The sequence below is a fragment of the Myxocyprinus asiaticus genome, chromosome 21 (assembly GCF_019703515.2).
Source record: "Myxocyprinus asiaticus isolate MX2 ecotype Aquarium Trade chromosome 21, UBuf_Myxa_2, whole genome shotgun sequence".
Taxonomy (NCBI): domain Eukaryota; kingdom Metazoa; phylum Chordata; class Actinopteri; order Cypriniformes; family Catostomidae; genus Myxocyprinus; species Myxocyprinus asiaticus.
Window position 1 is genome coordinate 17,898,592 of NC_059364.1, and position 19,090 is coordinate 17,917,681.

The 19,090-nt window shown below is 36.5% G+C and overlaps 1 protein-coding gene across 4 annotated transcripts in view; it reads right to left on the reverse strand.

The window, feature by feature from the left end:
* Window positions 1-33: 33 nt before the first annotated feature.
* Window positions 34-19,090, reverse strand: part of arhgap22 (Rho GTPase activating protein 22) — a 50,763-nt gene continuing 31,706 nt past the window's right edge. The window contains exons 4-10 of one of the 4 annotated variants that reach the window (XM_051648223.1): window positions 14,974-15,102; window positions 12,714-12,921; window positions 8,359-8,491; window positions 8,103-8,176; window positions 7,865-7,986; window positions 5,260-6,136; window positions 34-2,586 (exon numbers count right to left, since the gene is read on the reverse strand). In XM_051648223.1, the coding sequence (XP_051504183.1) occupies window positions 2,364-2,586; window positions 5,260-6,136; window positions 7,865-7,986; window positions 8,103-8,176; window positions 8,359-8,491; window positions 12,714-12,921; window positions 14,974-15,102 (1,766 nt within the window). In that variant the 3' untranslated portion in view covers window positions 34-2,363. Of the gene's footprint in view, window positions 2,587-5,259; window positions 6,137-7,864; window positions 7,987-8,102; window positions 8,177-8,358; window positions 8,492-12,713; window positions 12,922-13,093; window positions 13,671-14,973; window positions 15,103-19,090 lie in introns of those variants that run through there. The other 3 variants (XM_051648224.1, XM_051648226.1, XM_051648225.1) reach the window with 3 other exon arrangements.

Sequence of the window (19,090 nt, forward strand, 5' to 3'; positions counted from 1 at the left end):
ATAATTTTCCACAACATTGTTCCCAATTTCCCAAAAGTTATTCACATATTATATTTTATTTGACAATGGAAATTTTTTGCTTTCTCTATTTTTTAAAAACTTTATACAGAACATAATTTCCACAGCAATGTGTTATTAGTCAGTATAATATTTAGTTGTAGGTCACTCATCATAGTCACTACATTGCACAGCTTTGTTGACAATGGTAAATTTATTTAATTGACGCTAATCAGTTTTCATTTTAAATGAAATCATTTCAGTGCCCATTTCCTTAGGACCTCTATTTTGGCACTTTCTGCATACAAGAATCAATAAACATAAAAAAAGGACCGCAAAAACATATGTGCACACTTAAAAAAAAAAACTTTATACTAACACATTCAAGTACTGTATATGTCAGCCTTAGTTCTATCATCTTTTTTTATATAAAGACACTTATTGAGTGTTTTGAAAAACACCACCTGAGAAATAGTTCTAGGTTTACATTAATAAGCTTAAGTAAATACTAGACTTGGCAATCTTGCAGCTGAAATAATCTTATCCTGATGATTTAAAAGTTTTTTAATAACTTTGGACAAGTTTTGACATATGGCTACAATGTCACCTTATCTAATACAGGAAAAAAACAAAAAACAATTCCATAGTGCATTTTTACTTACAATAAAGGGATAAGCTAAAAAGATGTGTCTGTTTAGTCTGATCGTGTAACAGTCTATCTAAATGAGCCATCAATGACTTGCCATTGTCTGCATTTGGTAGTGTCAGGCACAGTGTGATATGATGCAGCTTGTAAATAATTACAAGTATTAAATTATATAGACCAAAAAAAAAAAAAAAGGATTTGGAGAACTTCAAGCACCTCAAGAGACAATTCAGCAGGATTTATTTCATAACATGCATGAAAATTAATTGCCATTGTAATCACCTGCCTTTTTGAAGGGCAAATATTTCAAACACGCTGATCAGGAAGGTCATGCTTCGGTATTAACTGTGCATGTTATTAATGTAATGACTGCCAATAATTGAACCGTACAATAAACTTAAGACTGAAGATCAAAGAGAAAGTACGGAAGCCCTGAACCGCAAGGTGAAAAAAATTCACAAGGTGATTTTTTTTTTTTTTTAGGTGTCTTATGGGTCTTTCCACTGCATGGTACAGCTCGACTCGACTCTGCTCACTTTTTGGGGGGTTTTCCACTGTGGATAGTACCTGGTACCTGATACTTTTTTTAGTACCACCTCGGTCGAGTTTCCAAGCGAGCCGAGCCGATACTAAATATGATGTCAAATCCCTGCAGATCACTGACTGGTCAGAGAGAATCGACACTACCAGCGTCACTAGATTTGCGACACGGGACATCAACCCACTAGTTTTAAAGTTAGCAACAATGACAGCAATATCATTTGTGCGCAAAACCACACTGTGGAACAATGCGAAACGGAAAATTCTTTCAGGAAGTGTCTCAGCTGTTGGCCACACACGGCTACCACCTGACCTACCAACAGTGTTGGGAAAAGTTAAGAAAACTTAAGTGACTACAGAACCATCAAGGACCACAACAGCCAGAGTGGTTCAAACAGAAGAAAGTGGAAGTGGTTCGACCAAATGGACAATAGACCGGCGAGCAATGGAGGGAGAGTGCCCTGGACTTGGTGATGTTGGAGTCCACGATGGAGGATAGTACGTTTTGTTATGTTAACTCTATATTCTGCTTGAAACCTTCACTTTATTTAGTTGACCAGCTACTGGAAAGCTTGCTTCTAAAACAACCAGGCCAATTTAACTGTTACACTTGTGTAAAATCACAATGCAACAACTGCTTTATGCAGCACAATGAGCTAGTAGCTAACAGCTAGCGGTCGTGTTATTGTTTATGGTCAGTAATGTTTGTGTCGCGTTTAAGATGATGTCACGGCAGTAGAGGCGGCGCAACTATGACGATCAGCCTATAATCCCCCCCACGTTGAGGCGGCACTAAACTGCAGTGGAAAAGCAAGCTCAGAAAAGTAAAGCGAGCAGAGTCGAGTCGAACCAAGTTTTCATGTGTTGCCTTTTGAGGAAAAAGAATTCAGAGAGAAAAAGGTTCAGAGAAAAAAAACTATTTTTTTCAGAGAAAATAATTCATAGGATATAGGCTCAGGAAGGCACTAAAAAAAATTCACCTAGTAAATTTTTTTTTTTACCTTGTGGTTCAGGGCTTCTGTAGGAAAGAACTGCGACACATGATAATAGCTGTAACAAAACAGCACAAAATTACCTCTGAAAACTCATGATGCATGAGCAAAGAGATTTCAAAATTCTATTTCTATCTACAACAGTCTCTCAGTGTTAAATAAGGAGAACTGTACCATCAGAGGGCCAGTCAATTTTTGCTTGTCCTTGTTCCCAAGGTTAGATCTCCCAAAGTGGAGAAGAACTCCTCCATCTCGCGTTGAAGTAAACGGTTCCGATTCTCTGCATCCTCATGGGCCCGCTGAGAGTTGCGAAGTTTAATTTCCAACATGCAATACTTTTTCTTCTCCTGGTCTAACTCCTCCTCTAGTCTCTCCATCTGGATATGCAGAGCTATGCATGATTCCTCAAGCCTTAGAAGAATAAATTATATATATTATAAATCACATTTACATGTATTACAACAGAATTAGATTGCAGGGAATGCAAAGGAAGTTGAAATAATAAATTACATTAAAAACCATGTAATTAATAACAATTTAAAAATGTAATTAGATTACAAAATCTCTCTCTAAGCTGCCTTGTTCAAGTAAACTTTGCTCTATGAAAATTAATTATAAATACATTAGGGTCCAAAAGTCTAAGTGAAAATGCTTTTAGTTTGCATTTTTATAATTTAATACATTTGTTTTTCAAATTTATTTCATCATAAAAATTTGAGGGAAAGTTTAACTGAAAAATGTACATGAATTTAAGAATCGCTTTATTGTTTTAATGACAGCATGCACTCGAGCTGGCATGGAATCCACAAGTTTGTAAAAAACTTTAAGGATCCATGTTATGCCAGGATGCTTCAATGGAAGCAAGGAAATCTGACAGTTAGTACAAAGGAGATAACATGGTCAATGTCATAAAAATTTGTTTACATTTGATTAGTGACCTAGATATATTGCAGAATCTTAAATATTTATCTTCATTTTACATCACAAGTTTTGTTTATTTCCAGGTTTAAATAAATAAAAGAATACAATGTGTGTGTGTGTGTGTGTATATATATATATATATATATATATATATATATATATATATATATATATATATATATATATATATATATATACACACACACACACATGCATACACTGGCAGCCAAAAGTTTGGAATAATGTACAGATTTTGCTGTTTCGGAAGGAAATTGGTACTTTTATTCACCAAAGTAGCATTCAACTGATCACAAAAAATAGTCAGGACATTACTGATGTAAAAACAGCACCATCACTATTTGAAAAATATCATTTTTGATCAAATCTAGACAGGCCCCATTTCCAGCAGCCATCATTCCAACACCTTATCCTTGAGTAATCATGCTAAATTGCTAATTTGGTACTAGAAAATCACTTGCCATTATATCAAACACAGTTGAAAGCTATTTGGTTCATTAAATGAAGCTTAACATTGTCTTTGTGTTTGTTTTTGAGTTGCCACAGTATGCAATAGACTGGCATGTCTTAAGATCAATATTAGGTCAAAAATGGCAAAAAAGAAACAGCTTTCTCTAGAAACTCGTCAGTCAATCATTGTTTTGAGGAATGAAGGCTATACAATATTTGAAATTGAAACTGAAGATTTCATCCAAAGGTGTACACTACAGTCTTCAAAGACAAAGGACAACTGACTCTAACAAGGACAGAAAGAGATGTGGAAGGCCAGATGTACAACTAAACAAGAGGATAAGTACATCAGAGTCTGTAGTTTGAGAAATAGATGCCTCACATGTCCTCAGCTGACAGCTTCATTGAATTCTACCCGCTCAACACCAGTTTCATGTACAACAGTAAAGAGAAGACTCGGGGTGCAGGCCTTATGGGAAGAATTGCAAAGAAAAAGCCACTTTTGAAACAGAAAAACAAAAAGAAAAGGTTAGAGTGGGCAAAAAAACACAGACATTGGACAACAGATAATTGGAAAAGAGTGTTATGGATCTTAACCCCATTGAGCTTTTGTGGGATCAGCTAGACTGTAAGGTGCGTGAGAATTGCCCGACAAGACAGCCACATATATAGCAAGTGCTACAGGAAGCGTGGGGTGAAATGTCACCTGAGAATCTGGACAAACTGACAGCTAGAATGCCAAGGATCTGCAAAGCTGTCACTGCTGCACATGGAGGATTTTTTGATGAGTACTCTTTGAAGTAGTTTAATTTCAAATTGTAATAGTAATTTTTCATGTTATTAATGTCCTGACTATATATTGTGATCAGTTGAATGCCACTTTGGTGAATAAAAGTAACAATTTCTTTCCATAAGAGCAAAATCTGTGCATTATTCCAAACTTTTTGCCGCCAGTGCATATATATTTATATATGTATATACTAACCCCCGTATAACTGCAATTACCGCATATTAATATTAGATGTCATCATTTCGCTTAAAAGGGCACCTTTAGATTTGTGAATGAAAGGGGCAAGGGCACGTATATTTATATACATGTGTGTGTGTGTGTGTGTGTGTGTGTGTGTGTGATATATATATATATATATATATATATATATATATATATATATATATACAGTATATGAGGCTCAAAACGATTCATGAAACAACAAAAATGGAAAAGGTAATGTACAAAAATATCAAAACATTTTTGGCCTGCAAATAATATAATTGATATAAATTTATGACACACAACCTGCACCGATAAAAAAGTGACAACTTGCACAACCTGACTTTCATGAAAAATATCTTTGTCCTAAGAACACATTAAAACCATTTTGTAAAAGTCTGCCTTCATAATATAGATGACCCTTGCCTTAATGTGTCAGTGGGGTTTGATCATGTTCGCTTGTTTACCCAATAGCTAAAGTATTACAAAAAAAGATGCTAGTAAAAATGTACTTTGAAGAATGGATTTCACAAAGGTCATTTTTGTTTAAGAGGGTTTTTAACTAGGTGTTGAAACCAACATAAAAAACCTCTGCTAATGAAAACACATAATTGCGCAATTGGATTTTTGATTCCAAATCTTCCCTGTGGACAGCTAGTCTTGTCTCCCTTATATTATTAATTGACTGTGGCTTTCAAACTTACTTTAGTAATCGTGATTCATAGTTGATCTTCTGCTTTTTCAACTCATCTTTTAGCTCTGTTACCAGGCTGTTAAGTGCTGTCGTGCTATTTTCAGTATCTCCTGTGATGTTCGCCACATCTTCTAGATACCCATTCTCACTGCAACCTGCACTGCTCACACACATTCCCAGTGCTTCACTGCTGTCTGTGACCTCTGAACTCCTGTCCTCCCCCTGCCCTTGAACAGACCCTCCAACTGACCACTCGGCGTTCATAGAGTTCAATTCTGAGGGGTCGCTGCCCACCGAGTCCGCCACTAAGATCTCACAGGAGGACGTGGACCAGGGTGTGCTTGCAACACTGGGCACGCTGAGACTAGATGAGGTCACGTTGTCATAAGTGGACAGACGGTGTGACAGAGCTGAATCCTTGCCCATACGTTCTCCTGAAGATGTACGACGATGACTACGCAGAGAAGAAAGCCCGTTCATTAACCAGTTACCAGTGCTGGGCAGGCTGGATACGTCCAAAGACGAGCCCCCAATTTTTGCGGGCTGAGCACGAACCCCTCCACTCTTGAAGGAGTATTTCCAGGAGGGAAGAGATTTTGCTTGCTTGCTGGGGCTCAACCCAGATTTTCCCTGAGGTGTCACTTTGGCAGTGGTCAGGGCACCTGCATTGATATTCAAAGATGTGACACTGCCAGACACACACTCTACCATTTGGGAGGTCTGAGCTGGTGATGGGCAGTTCAAAGTCTCCTCCTCCGAGATCCACTCCACCATGCCCCGAGGACAGCTTCCTGTCTGCTCAGAGGAAACATCTCCCTCAGTCCCAACGTACAGCCTCTCATGTTCACTGATCAACAAGGTCATCAAGTGCTGGACCTGAGAGGTTCCTGACAAGACGAGAGGTTCTCAAATCAGATTTTAAATTAGACTTCAAGTGATGACCCAACACAGTACCAAAATTAAGTTAACAAATAAGACCCAACAAATAAGTTAACAAAATGTTGAAATGTATTAATATTGCAATTAACTGGGCCCAACAAAATTATGACTAATAAAGAAAATTGATTTTTTGTTTTGTTTTACATTGTCTTTAATGTTTGAATAATTGGTTTCTATGTATCTCTTGAATTTTGATGGTTTCGCTCATGGTTTTCAAGGAAGTCTTGCAACTAGTACATGTTGGCATATGTCTAATTTGGCCTGAGTAACAGATGAATTTGCACCAAAAACCTTCAAGTTTAACTGGACGCACAGCTTTTGACATAAACAATAAAAGATATGGGAGGCATTTTCTACTTTACTTTTTAAAGTTGATAAGACTATTTAGTTGCTATATACAGTTAGTTGCATTTTATTATTTTGATTTCACTTTGTTTTTTCTCTGCTGTTCATTTTTGAGCCATGACCCACCAACTGAAACCACTGTTATACTATATGATTTGTTGCACTTTTAAATGTTATAGGGACATTTCACCCAAAATGAAAATTCTCTCATTATTTACTCACTTTCATGCCATACCAGATATGTATGACTTTCTTTCTTCAGCAGAACACAAACAAAGATTTTTACAAGAACATTTCATCTCTGTAGGTCCTTACAATGCAAGTGAATGGTGATCAGACATTTGTAGCTCCAAAAATCACATAAAGGAAAGATAAAAGTGATCCATATGACTCCAGTGGTTAAATCCATTTCTTCAGAAGTGATATGATAGGTGTGGACGAGAAACAGATCAATATTTGAGTAATTTTTCTACTCTAAATCTCCACTTTCATTATAACTTTCATTTGTGAAAGTAAAACTAAACAGGCACCACATTTTTACTTGTTAAAAGTGAAAGTGAAAGTGGAGATTTAGAGCAAAAAAGGACTTACATTGTTATCTGTTTCTCCACGTCTATCATATAGCTTCTGAAGACATTGATTTAACCACTGGAGTCATATGGATTACTTTTGTTTTTCCTTTATGCGATTTTTGGAGCTACACATGTCTGATATTTTCTAAAAATCTTTGTTTGTGTTCTGCTGAAGACAGAAATTCATACACAACTGGGATGACATGAGGGTGAGTAAATGATTAGAGAATTTCATTTTTGGGTGAACTATCCCTTTAAAGGGGTCATGACATGAGAAATAAAAATTGTCTTGATCTTTTGACATATAAGAGGTCATTGATTTATAAAAACATACTGTAAGTTTCAGAACTCAAAACTTCCTTCTCACTGCAAAAAGAGCATTTGTTGAAACTGCCAAAATGCCAAAATGACTCTACTTCCTCCATATTGTGATGTCACACCGTGGTAGACGTGCATCTGACCACCTCCACAACAACATATCAGTGGGCATTTACTGTTAAGTCTTAAAGGACAAGCAGCACCAAAACCGAACATTTCTGGCAGAGGGTCAGAATGAGAGTGAAAAATCATCATGTTAAACAAATATATTACTGTTTTTTGTGCAAAAAATGTAATAATATTATAAGTGAACCTCAAGGAACATTTTAAAATAATAAAAAAAAGGCATGCTATGACCCCTTTAAATGTCTAGTATTAGATATCAGGTTCTAGTTGTAACTATTGCAAGGTCCACTCTTGTGATATCATGCATGTTCTTACCTTCCATCATTGAAACAGGGTCCTCCACTTTAGGCCTAAGGATGTTTGGTCCAAAAACTGTTGCAAGATTCTGAACACTCATCTTGTTCTCATTCGAGTGTGACTGCACCTCATCTAAGAATCTAAATGAAAACATGCAAATAATACATCATACATTCATTTATCATTCAATCAAAATCAGTAAAGGAATTGTAAACATCACAAAGAAAGCTGAATGGGATGCTATTTATTCACTTACTTGCAAATGTACTTTAACAAATTATAATTAGCCTGAGGAAGAGTGTTCACCTGCTTCACAAGCTCACAGAGTCCCTTTAGAAGACACATGCCACATAAGAAATCCAGAAAACAAGATTTGTGGTGGAAAAAATAGTGCAGCAAACTTTCTATGAAACAATCATAGTTTAATTCCAACTGTTCTTGTGAAATAAGAAACTGGATCAGGGAAACTTCTGAGACCTCTTACAAAAACACAAACAAATAAGCAGACTCACCACTTCTTCATCTTTTAGCAGAAGCTGCGCACAGGTTAGAAAGTCCTCATACTTGTTGAAGGGGATCACAGGCTCAGGTAACTCTCTGAGGTAAAGCTTCAGGAGGGACGCCACTGTGTGAACATCAGTGTTACTGCAAGAGGTCACACACAGGTCAGAGGGATTCAGAAATTCATCAATTTAATTGTGACTAGACAAGAGCTGGTAGACTGGGATCAGCGCAGACCCTACTGAAAAGACCAGCATTGCTTGTAACTAGGCTACGTTGTTTTTTTGATGCTGGAACATTGTGCTGGTGTTCCCACCAATCTTCATAACTGTCTTAACCAGCAATAATTTAGCCCAGGGGTTGGGAACCTATGGCTCAAGTGGCTCGCTGGGTGTCTCACCATTCACCAACACATGATCATTTAAAACTTTCTAGAGATAATTTTCCTGCAGAAAGTGTGGGTGCGATTGCAAAGCTTGAAGTCATTGACACTGTTTTGATTTCCTTTCTCCCGAATTTGTCATACAGCCTACTCCTGGTGAACAAGGTTTGAAATTAACACCCGCCAAATGCGGGTTTTTCATGCAGAGTATTTTGCTTCCACCAGCCTCTGTGGAAGGCGACCTGTAAGGAGTGATATATTACAAGAAATTAGACACAAAGACGCACGTTTGACGAAAAGTGATTATATTTTGAAGAACAGACGAAAGAAAAGCCACCGATGTGCATCTGATATGATTTGTGTGCGCAGTGAGCTCTGCTTTTCACGAGTGCAATGAAAGCGCTTCTCCAAGACATGCACATGCATAGAGTTCTGGGCATCGTTTCCCAGTAACTACTGATCTTAGCTGTTAAGAGCATTTTCTACGAGCGATTTTATGAACGTTCATTATTTTTTTATGTGTGCCCAGGGTGTGAGATAGCACCCGCCACCCGCCAAATGCAACGAGGCTCAATCCAGTTCGCAAGCTCCTCGTCCAAATGCAGGTATTACATGCGTGAGTAATTCTGCTCATCTACCCGCAACAGGTGGGCGACCTGTAAGACATCTCAGAGTGACACATGACAAGAAATGCTGTTAGTCAAAAAGACGCGCTTGAAGAAACACACTTTGTTATATTTTTAAGAACAGACAAAAGAAAAACCATCGATGCTAGTGTCTGATTCGCTGTTTGTTCAGAGACGTGCAGCACAAGACTGTCTCGTGGAACAAGCACATGTAAAGAGTTTTCACTCCTATAATGTTGGAGTGTTGTCTATGAGAATGCTGCAAATGATCTCCGATCATCTCGTGAGGTGCTGAGAGTTTAGTTTGCTTTATTTCCGCGGAGCAGTTCGCTCTTACACATTGTGAACGCAACACTGCAGGTTCAGTAATATATACAGGTATCTTTGTATTAAAGAAACAAACACGTAAGTGATTAAATCATAAAGTAATACAAGACATGTTCACCTTGAACCTAAAATTGAGTTCTATTTTCTTTTCTTTAGGCAGCATAAACTGTTACCAAAACACAATACAAACACATTCGATAAGAACACAAATGATTTGGGAACACAAGGGAATTTATTAGGCTTATTTATTATGATGATTATTATAATTATCTTTACATTTATAATTGTCTTTAGTTCTTGATTTGTATGCTATTAGTAATTTTTCACTTGTTGTAATTGACAGATGCTTGCATGATGGCAAATGGGCCGTTAGAGATGGTAAATGTTTGGATTTGGAGAGGTGGTTATATATAAGATTTTTTAATCACTTCGTTATTTTAATTGCTTTTTTCGTTTCGTTTGAAGTGCTATTTGAATTTAGAAATGTCTTTTAAGCTTTTCGTGTTTCAATAAATTAATTTAATTTTTAAAGCCAAATCAATAAAGCAAAAATATTCACCGACCCTTGGCAGGGGTTTGACCATATAATCGGATATCGCGATATTTTAAAATAATTTTTTGCATGTCGCACAGCCCAAAAAGGAAGTTACATTTTTCATGAACAATTGTAAAATGAAGTAATTTTATGGAGGCCTGCATAAACACATGTACTCAATTCCAATTCATTTTTGCATATTTGTTTGTTTTTGAGTAGTCTATGGGCAATATAAACATTTTATTTTATCGAAAAACTTTGAAAAAAATTATTCGTTTGTGCTATGGCTCTTTCAAAAAAATGCATCAAGGTTCCTTAGTGAAAAAAGGTTCCCGACCCCTGCTTTAGCTTAATCAGAAAGACTGTACTGGTTGTTTAAGCTGATTAAGCATTGTTAAGCTAGTCCACCAGGTTTACAAGCACCAAACCAGAAATAACAAGAATAAACCAGCCTTGATCAATATGGAAACTCATGCTGGTCTACACAGTTTTTTTTTCAGCAGGAGAGAATCATACTTTATGTGCCTTATTGGTGGTTTAATAAAATAATTTAAATTTTTTTTAATAATTTCTATAACATTGAAGGTTCATATATATATATATATATATATACAGGTGCATCTCAATAAATTAGAATGTCATGGAAAAGTTCATTTATTTCAGTAATTCAGCTCAAATTGTGAAACTCGTGTATTAAATAAATTCAGTGCACACAGACTGAAGTAGTTTAAGTCTTTGGTTCTTTTAACTGTGATGATTTTGGCTCACATTTAACAAAAACCCACCAATTCACTATTTCAACAAATTAGAATATGGTGACATGCCAATCAGCTAATCAACTCAAAACACCTGCAAAGGTTTCCTGAGCCTTCAAAATGGTCTCTCAGTTTGGTTCACTAGGCTACACAATCATGGGGAAGACTGCTGATCTGACAGTTGTCCAGAAGACAATCATTGACACCCTTCACAAGGAGGGTAAGCCACAAACATTCATTGCCAAAGAAGCTGGCTGTTCACAGAGTGCTGTATCCAAGCATGTTAACAGAAAGTTGAGTGGAAGGAAAAAGTGTGGAAGAAAAAGATGCACAACCAACCGAGAGAACTGCAGCCTTATGAGGATTGTCAAGCAAAATCGATTCAAGAATTTGGGTGAACTTCACAAGGAATGGACTGAGGCTGGGGTCAAGGCATCAAGAGCCACCACACACAGACGTGTCAAGGAATTTGGCTACAGTTGTCGTATTCCTCTTGTTAAGCCACTCCTGAACCACAGACAACGTCAGAGGCGTCTTACCTGGGCTAAGGAGAAGAAGAACTGGACTGTTGCCCAGTGGTCCAAAGTCCTCTTTTCAGATGAGAGCAAGTTTTGTATTTCATTTGGAAACCAAGGTCCTAGAGTCTGGAGGAAGGGTGGAGAAGCTCATAGCCCAAGTTGCTTGAAGTCCAGTGTTAAGTTTCCACAGTCTGTGATGATTTGGGGTGCAATGTCATCTGCTGGTGTTGGTCCATTGTGTTTTTTGAAAACCAAAGTCACTGCACCCGTTTACCAAGAAATTTTGGAGCACTTCATGCTTCCTTCTGCTGACCAGCTTTTTAAAGATGCTGATTTCATTTTCCAGCAGGATTTGGCACCTGCCCACACTGCCAAAAGCACCAAAAGTTGGTTAAATGACCATGGTGTTGGTGTGCTTGACTGGCCAGCAAACTCGCCAGACCTGAACCCCACAGAGAATCTATGGGGTATTGTCAAGAGGAAAATGAGAAACAAGAGACCAAAAAATGCAAATGAGCTGAAGGCCACTGTCAAAGAAACCTGGGCTTCCATACCACCTCAGCAGTGCCACAAACTGATCACCTCCATGCCACGCCGAATTGAGGCAGTAATTAAAGCAAAAAGGAGCTCCTACCAAGTATTGAGTACATATACAGTAAATGAACATACTTTCCTGAAGGCCAACAGTTCATTAAAAATGTTTTTTTTTTTATTGGTCTTATGATGTATTCTAATTTTTTGAGATAGTGAATTGGTGGGTTTTTGTTAAATGTGAGCCAAAATCATCACAATTAAAAGAACCAAAGACTTAAACTACTTCAGTCTGTGTGCATTGAATTTATTTAATACACGAGTTTCACAATTTGAGTTGAATTACTGAAATAAATGAACTTTTCCACGACATTCTAATTTATTGAGATGCACCTGTATATACTATAAATACCCTTTAGTTTTATATATTGCCCACCAACATCTACTCAGTTTACTCAGTTAAAACATGACTTGTATTACACATAATTTTTAATCACGTTTTTCATTTAAACTGCTCAATGAGGACTTTAGGACATTACAGCATCATTTTCTGTTACAGCTTCATTTTCTGTTAAGCTGCTTTGAATTGATGTGTTGTGAAAATGCTACACAAATAAAAATGACTTGATTTGACTTGACTTATGTATTATGACCTTCCAGTGAAAGCAGTGGACATCTTGCTCTTCTCTTACCTGTCAAACAGAGGTTTGTCCCCACAGTCAAAAGCATCCTGGAGTTCCTTGACAAGGTTGGCCTGTCCTGGCATCCTAAAGAGACCCTCCTCTTTCAGACCCTGCTCCCGTATGAAATCCACACACTGCTCCACTAGCAGAGGGGCCAGCCGGAGCCCAAACTTCCTCTCATATTGTACAGTGTCTTCTAGGCGCTGACCAAAGATACCTACGATAAAATAAACACCAGATAAAATTCAGGAACAGTTATATAGCCAAAGATCTCATTCATAACATGCATTTTAAGTTTAACAAAACAAAAAACACAAATCCCACAACATTCAGTAAATGTCAGAATCTCCTAATTTTTCTGGACTGTGTTTGGGCATGCAGGCAAATACCTTGCAATGTACTGGTTCTGCCTTGTACGCTACGTTCTCCAGTGAGCACACACAAGCCATGATGAGCAAATAGACAAGAGTTGCACAGCAGTATACTTCTAACTTCAGGCATGAGACGTATGACAGATCCCTGCTGGCTTCAGACACAGTGTGTACTGTATTGTGTGAGTGTGTGAGAGGTATATTCAGCCGGTCAGCATAGTCACACCTGTTTTTGTCCTCTTTCATTGTGATGGTAATCCAGCCTCAGAGCGTGGAGAGAATGTTGGACAGTGAGCCGTAAGTGATTACACAGAGAAGTATCATATTGCTTGTGATTGGTCTGGTCAGTGTAAAATAACTCTAAGCTGTAGGGCCACAGGTTGGCACTGCAGCATGTTTGTGTGTCTGAATATACTGTTCTTTTCACGGTAATAAGTTAATGTAGAACAAATAAAGTGAGTGACAGAGACCATCTTCCACTTCATAGTCTTGCTTTACCTCCCCAAAAACATTAATATATGCAACATAAATTTGTGAATCTCATTTAAGAACATGTCCAGGTCGCACTTCACCCCAAAATCAAAAGAAAAAATGTATAAAAATATTTATTTTTAATTTTTAAATTTAAATTATTTTTTTTTTTTTACATTTCTTTGTTTTTTGCAAAATTACATTATTTTCATGATAATTAAGAAAATTTCTTTAACCAATCCTTATTTCCATAATGCAAATAAATTGTAATTGTATTTACAATAGACCATTCATTTTTTGCATTATGACATTATTCTCATGACAGTTAAGCACATTTCCTCCCAGTTCTCATTACTGCAATGCAATGCAAATAAATAAATAATAAATAAATAAAAACAAAATTGTAAAATAGATAATTAAAAATGTTTTTGTGCATTGCAAATTTTTTTTCATGATTTTTTAAATGGTAAAGTATTTATAATAAACCATTACATGTGTTTTGCATTATGACACTACGTTCATAACAAATAAACACATTTTGTCCCAATTCTCATTACTGTAATGCTAAAAAATAAAAAAATAAATAAATGTATTTGTTCAATGTAAAGTATTTATGTATTGTTAGTATTTTTTTGTATTGCCTCTATTTTTAATTTAATAAGAAAAAGTATTTACAATAATTAACAATAATTACAATAACATTTTTATTGTAATGTAGTAATACAATACATTTTCTTTACGAAAAATATAATTTATTTTTGTTTTTTCTTGTGATTTTGGGGTGAAATTGTCAGAGTCCTGGGCATGTTCTGGAAAGGTTTTGTGAGATTTACTCAAATATATCAGTTGTACTAATTTACATTTAACCTATTAATAGATTGAGCCACATTTGCAAGTGCATCAAGCTTGACTGCTCACTGCTCTTGTGAGGTAAGATTTACAAAGATTAAGGGCAAGATTGAAGAGTCCTATTGTTGTTCTCAATGCTATCCCCAGCACATCATTCTGTCTGGGATAAATAATAAATGCTGCCTGTGGTGAATATGTAATATCACTAAAATTATTATTAACTGTCCTGAAATAATCCAGGTTAATTAAAGACTGTAACACAATGCCTAAAGATGCAGACAATTCGTCATCTGAACACTGCAAGTGCTGTTGTTATTTTAGTGTGCATGCATATCTATACAGGCCTTTCTATAAGCCATGCAGCATATGATCTAAGATCTGTGCCAGATATAGATCACTCAACTCAAACAAGGTGAGAATGGAAAACCAGACATGCTTGTCAGTTTCATTGTTATAAAAACAACTAAACTGTTTCTCTTTTTGTAGAGGAAATCAGGAGACTGTGTTGCCCAATAAGAGAGAGGCTAATGCCTATTGATTGTCCTTATTTGAGAGTGTCAATCAGGTAAATAGGTTACCTCCTCCAAAAGGAGCCCAGATGACCCGTCTGATGGCTTTGACCCAATCCTCCATGTCATTCTGGGAGTTTGCCATAAGCAGGAAAGCCTCATGGCTCAGAGCTGATCTGTCCTTTTCTCCTGTAGTGCCTATGGAGAGAGAGAGAGAGAGAGAGAGAGAGAGAGAGAGAGAGAGAGAGAAATAAAATAAAGAACAAATCATTTCAATGGCACTGATGGCATTCAGTTACTCATGTTTCCCTTGATGCTTCAAATGGCAAATAAATACAGAAAAATAATTAATTCTATTCAAGTTGTCACATTTTTTTCCAATGCAAATGTTTTTTTATTGTTAATAAAAAAATATTATAACCGTTTCTTACTCCAGACCTATTTATATCAAGCATCACAGCCTTCTGAGAAAGCACATTATTTTACAAATATACAGACAGTCACAATGAACGACACAGCACCAAAGCTGCTAATGCCAACATTAGTGAATAACAGATGATATCAGCACATGAAGAACTTCAACTACTATCTGCATTATAACTCTATGAAAGCATGTTTCATAATTATATATGGGTAATCCTTAAAAGCACACAATCAATCCTATAAAGTATAATGAATTATTGGTAGTCTTTGTGGCTGTACAGCTGTTATTTTAAAACTGTTATTGATTAAAAATAATAATTCTGACTCAGACATGAGACATCTAGACTGATTGATGGTGTACAAACCACCACATTTATTTATTGATTTTCTACAAGCTCCATTGTCTCGAGTAAATTTCTGCATGTATCTTCATAAAACTGTTAATAATAATAATATACAGAGGGAGAGGGAGAGAGAAAGAGGCTATCTGTCTCTTAAGTTTTTGACCTGTCAGTTTCAAGACTAGGGGCCGTGTGTGTGTGTGTGTGTGTGTGTGTTTAAGCATAAGCCTTTATATATATATATATACACACACACTACCGGTCAAAAGTTCTGAAACACTTGACTGAAATGTTTCTCATGATCTTAAAAATCTTTTGATCTGAAGGCGTATGCTTAAATGTTTGAAATTAGTTTTGTAGACAAAAATATAATTGTGCCACCATATTCATTTATTTCATTATAAAACTAAAATGTAATTTAAAAAAATGTTTTTGAAATTGATGACTTGGACCAGATAATAAAGAAAAGCAGCCAATAAATGCCCAACATAGATGGGAACTCCTTCAATACTGTTTAAAATTCATCCCAGGGTGATACCTCAAGAAGTTGGTTGAGAAAATGTCAAGAGTACATGTCTGCAAATTCTAGGCAAAGGGTGACTACTTTGAAGATGCTAAAATATAACACAGATTCGATTTATTTTGGATTTTGTTTTGTCACAACATAATTCCCATAGTTCCATTTATGTTATTCCATAGTTTTGATGACTTGACTATTATTCTAAAATGTGAAAAAAATATATATATATAATAAAGAATGAGTGTTTCAAAAATTTTGACCGGTAGTGTATATATATATATATATATATATATATATACAGTTGAAGTCAGAAGTGTACATACACTTAGGTTGAAGTCATTAAATCTCATTTTTTAACCACTCCACAGATTTCATATTAGCAAACTATAGTTTTGGCAAGTCGTTTAGGACATCTACTTTGTGCATGATACAAGTAATTTTTCCAACAACTGTTCACAGACAGATTGTTTCACTTTTAATTGACTATATCACAATTCCAGTGGGTCAGAAGTTTACATACACTAAGTTAACTGTGCCTTTAAGTAGCTTGGAAAATTCCAGAAAATGATGTCAAGCCTTTAGGCAATTAGCCAATTAGCTTCTGATCAGAGGTGTACAGAATTGAAGGTGTACCTGTGGATGAATTTTAATGCATACCTTCAAACTCAGTGCCTCTTTGCTTGACCTCATGGGAAAATCAAAAGAAATTAGCCTCAGAAAAAAACAATTTGTGGACCTCCACATGTCTGGTTCATTCTTGCGAGCAATTTCCAAATGCCTGAAGGTACCACGTTCACCTGTACAAACAATAGTATGCAAGCATAAACACCATGGAACTACGCAGCCATCATACCGCTCAGGAAGGAGATGCATTCTGTCTCCTAGAGATAAACGTTGTTTGGTGCGAAAAGTGCAAATCAATCCCAGAACAAGAGCAAAGGGCCTTGTGTAGATGCTGGAGAAAACAGGTAGACAAGTATCTATATCCACAGTAAAATGAGTCCTATATCGACATAACCTGAAAGGCTGCACAGCAAGGAAGAATCCACTGCTCCAAAACCACCATAAAAAAGCCAGACTACTGTTTGCAAGTGCACATAGGGACAAAGATCTTACTTTTTGGAGAAATGTCCTCTGGTCTGATGAAACAAATTGGCCATAATGACCATCGTTATGTTTGGAGGAAAAATGGTGTGCCTTGCAAGCCGAAGAACACCATCCCAACCGTGAAGCATGGGGGTGGCAGCATCATGTTGTGGGGGTGCTTTGCTGCAGGAGGGACTGGTGCACTTCACAAAATAGATGGATTCATGAAGAAAAATGATGTGGATATATTGAAGCAACATCTCAAGACATCAACCAGCAAGTTAAAGCTTAGTCGCAATTGGGTCTTCCAAATGGACAGTGACCCCAAGCATACCAAAGTTCCAAAGTTGTGGCAAAATGGCTTAAGGACAACAAAGTCGAGGTATTGGAGTGGCCATCACAAAGCCCTGACCTCAGTCCGATGAAAATTTTTGGGCAGAACCGAAAAAGCGTGTGCGAGCAAGGAGGCCTACAAACCTGACTCAGTTACACCAGTTCTGTCTGGAAGAAGGGGCCAAAATTCCAGCAACTTATTGTGAGAAGCTTGTGGAAGGCTACCCAAAACGTTTGACCCAAGTTAAAAAATGTATATACACTTCTGACCCACTGGGAATGTGATGAAAGAAATAAAAGCTGAAATAAATAATTCTTTCTACTATTATTCTGACATTTCACATTCTTAAAATAAAGTAGTGGTCCTAACTGACATAAGACTTTAAAATGTCAGGAATAGTGGAAAAACTGAGTTTAAATGTATTTGGCTAAGGTGTATGTAAACTTCTGATTTCAACTGTGTGTTTGTGTGTGTGTGTGTGTGTGTGTGTATATATATATATATATATATATATATATATATATATATATATATATATATATATATATATATATATATATATATTCTGTTTTATTTATTATTGCTCCAAAAGCATGTTAGTAGTTGAATAAAAAGAAAAGCCACTAGATACTAAAGTATTTGTATGAATGTTGATGCACATAATATTGTTTGCAAAATGTTTTTAGCTAATTAACCACTAGATGGTGCCAAAGTAATGGGAAATCTCACAGCAGTTGCCTGCTTATGACATCATCGTTTATGAACTATAACAACACAAAAAAAGTATGATTTCCTTCTTAAACTCTGACATCAAGTGAAATGTGCCATGACATTGGGAGAGGTCTCAGAAATGTGTACTGATATTTTATCACTCTTTTGGTAGTTTAATAAAATAAAACACAGCATGTCAGAATTACATTTCTGACATAATGGAACTGTGACTTATTTTTATTTCCTTCCTCAAACCCCCTTCTCTGCCTCCCCAAATATAGTATATTCAGCATAAGTTTAGCCTAGTTTTTGTGGATCGATAGTTCCATTATCTGTCTGAGTCTGTCTGTGGAGCCTCGGGCCCATAATAAACAGGGTATTGTCAGGTAGCTAGAGGAGCCTGCAGTTCTTCCTGACTCTCTCTGTATGACTGAAGGAAAGTGGGAGTGGATGATGCATTGCCTCTGTGCTTGTGCTCTCAGTAGATGCAGCAGCTCCATTGCATTTCTCTCATTTGTAAAGACAATAATCAATGGCCTGACTTTGTAGAGAAGTCAGAACATGTCAGAACAGCCATTGCTTTCATTGGGATTTAGGACTGACCTCTATTTATATTTTAAAAGATAAAGGCTGCATGATATATTGTACCAGTGAAAAGTTTGGACACACCTGACTGAATTTGTTTCTTGTGATCTTAAAAACCTTTTGATCTAAAGGCTTAAGCTTAAATGCTTGAAATTAGGTTTGTAACCAAATATAAATTGTGCCTAT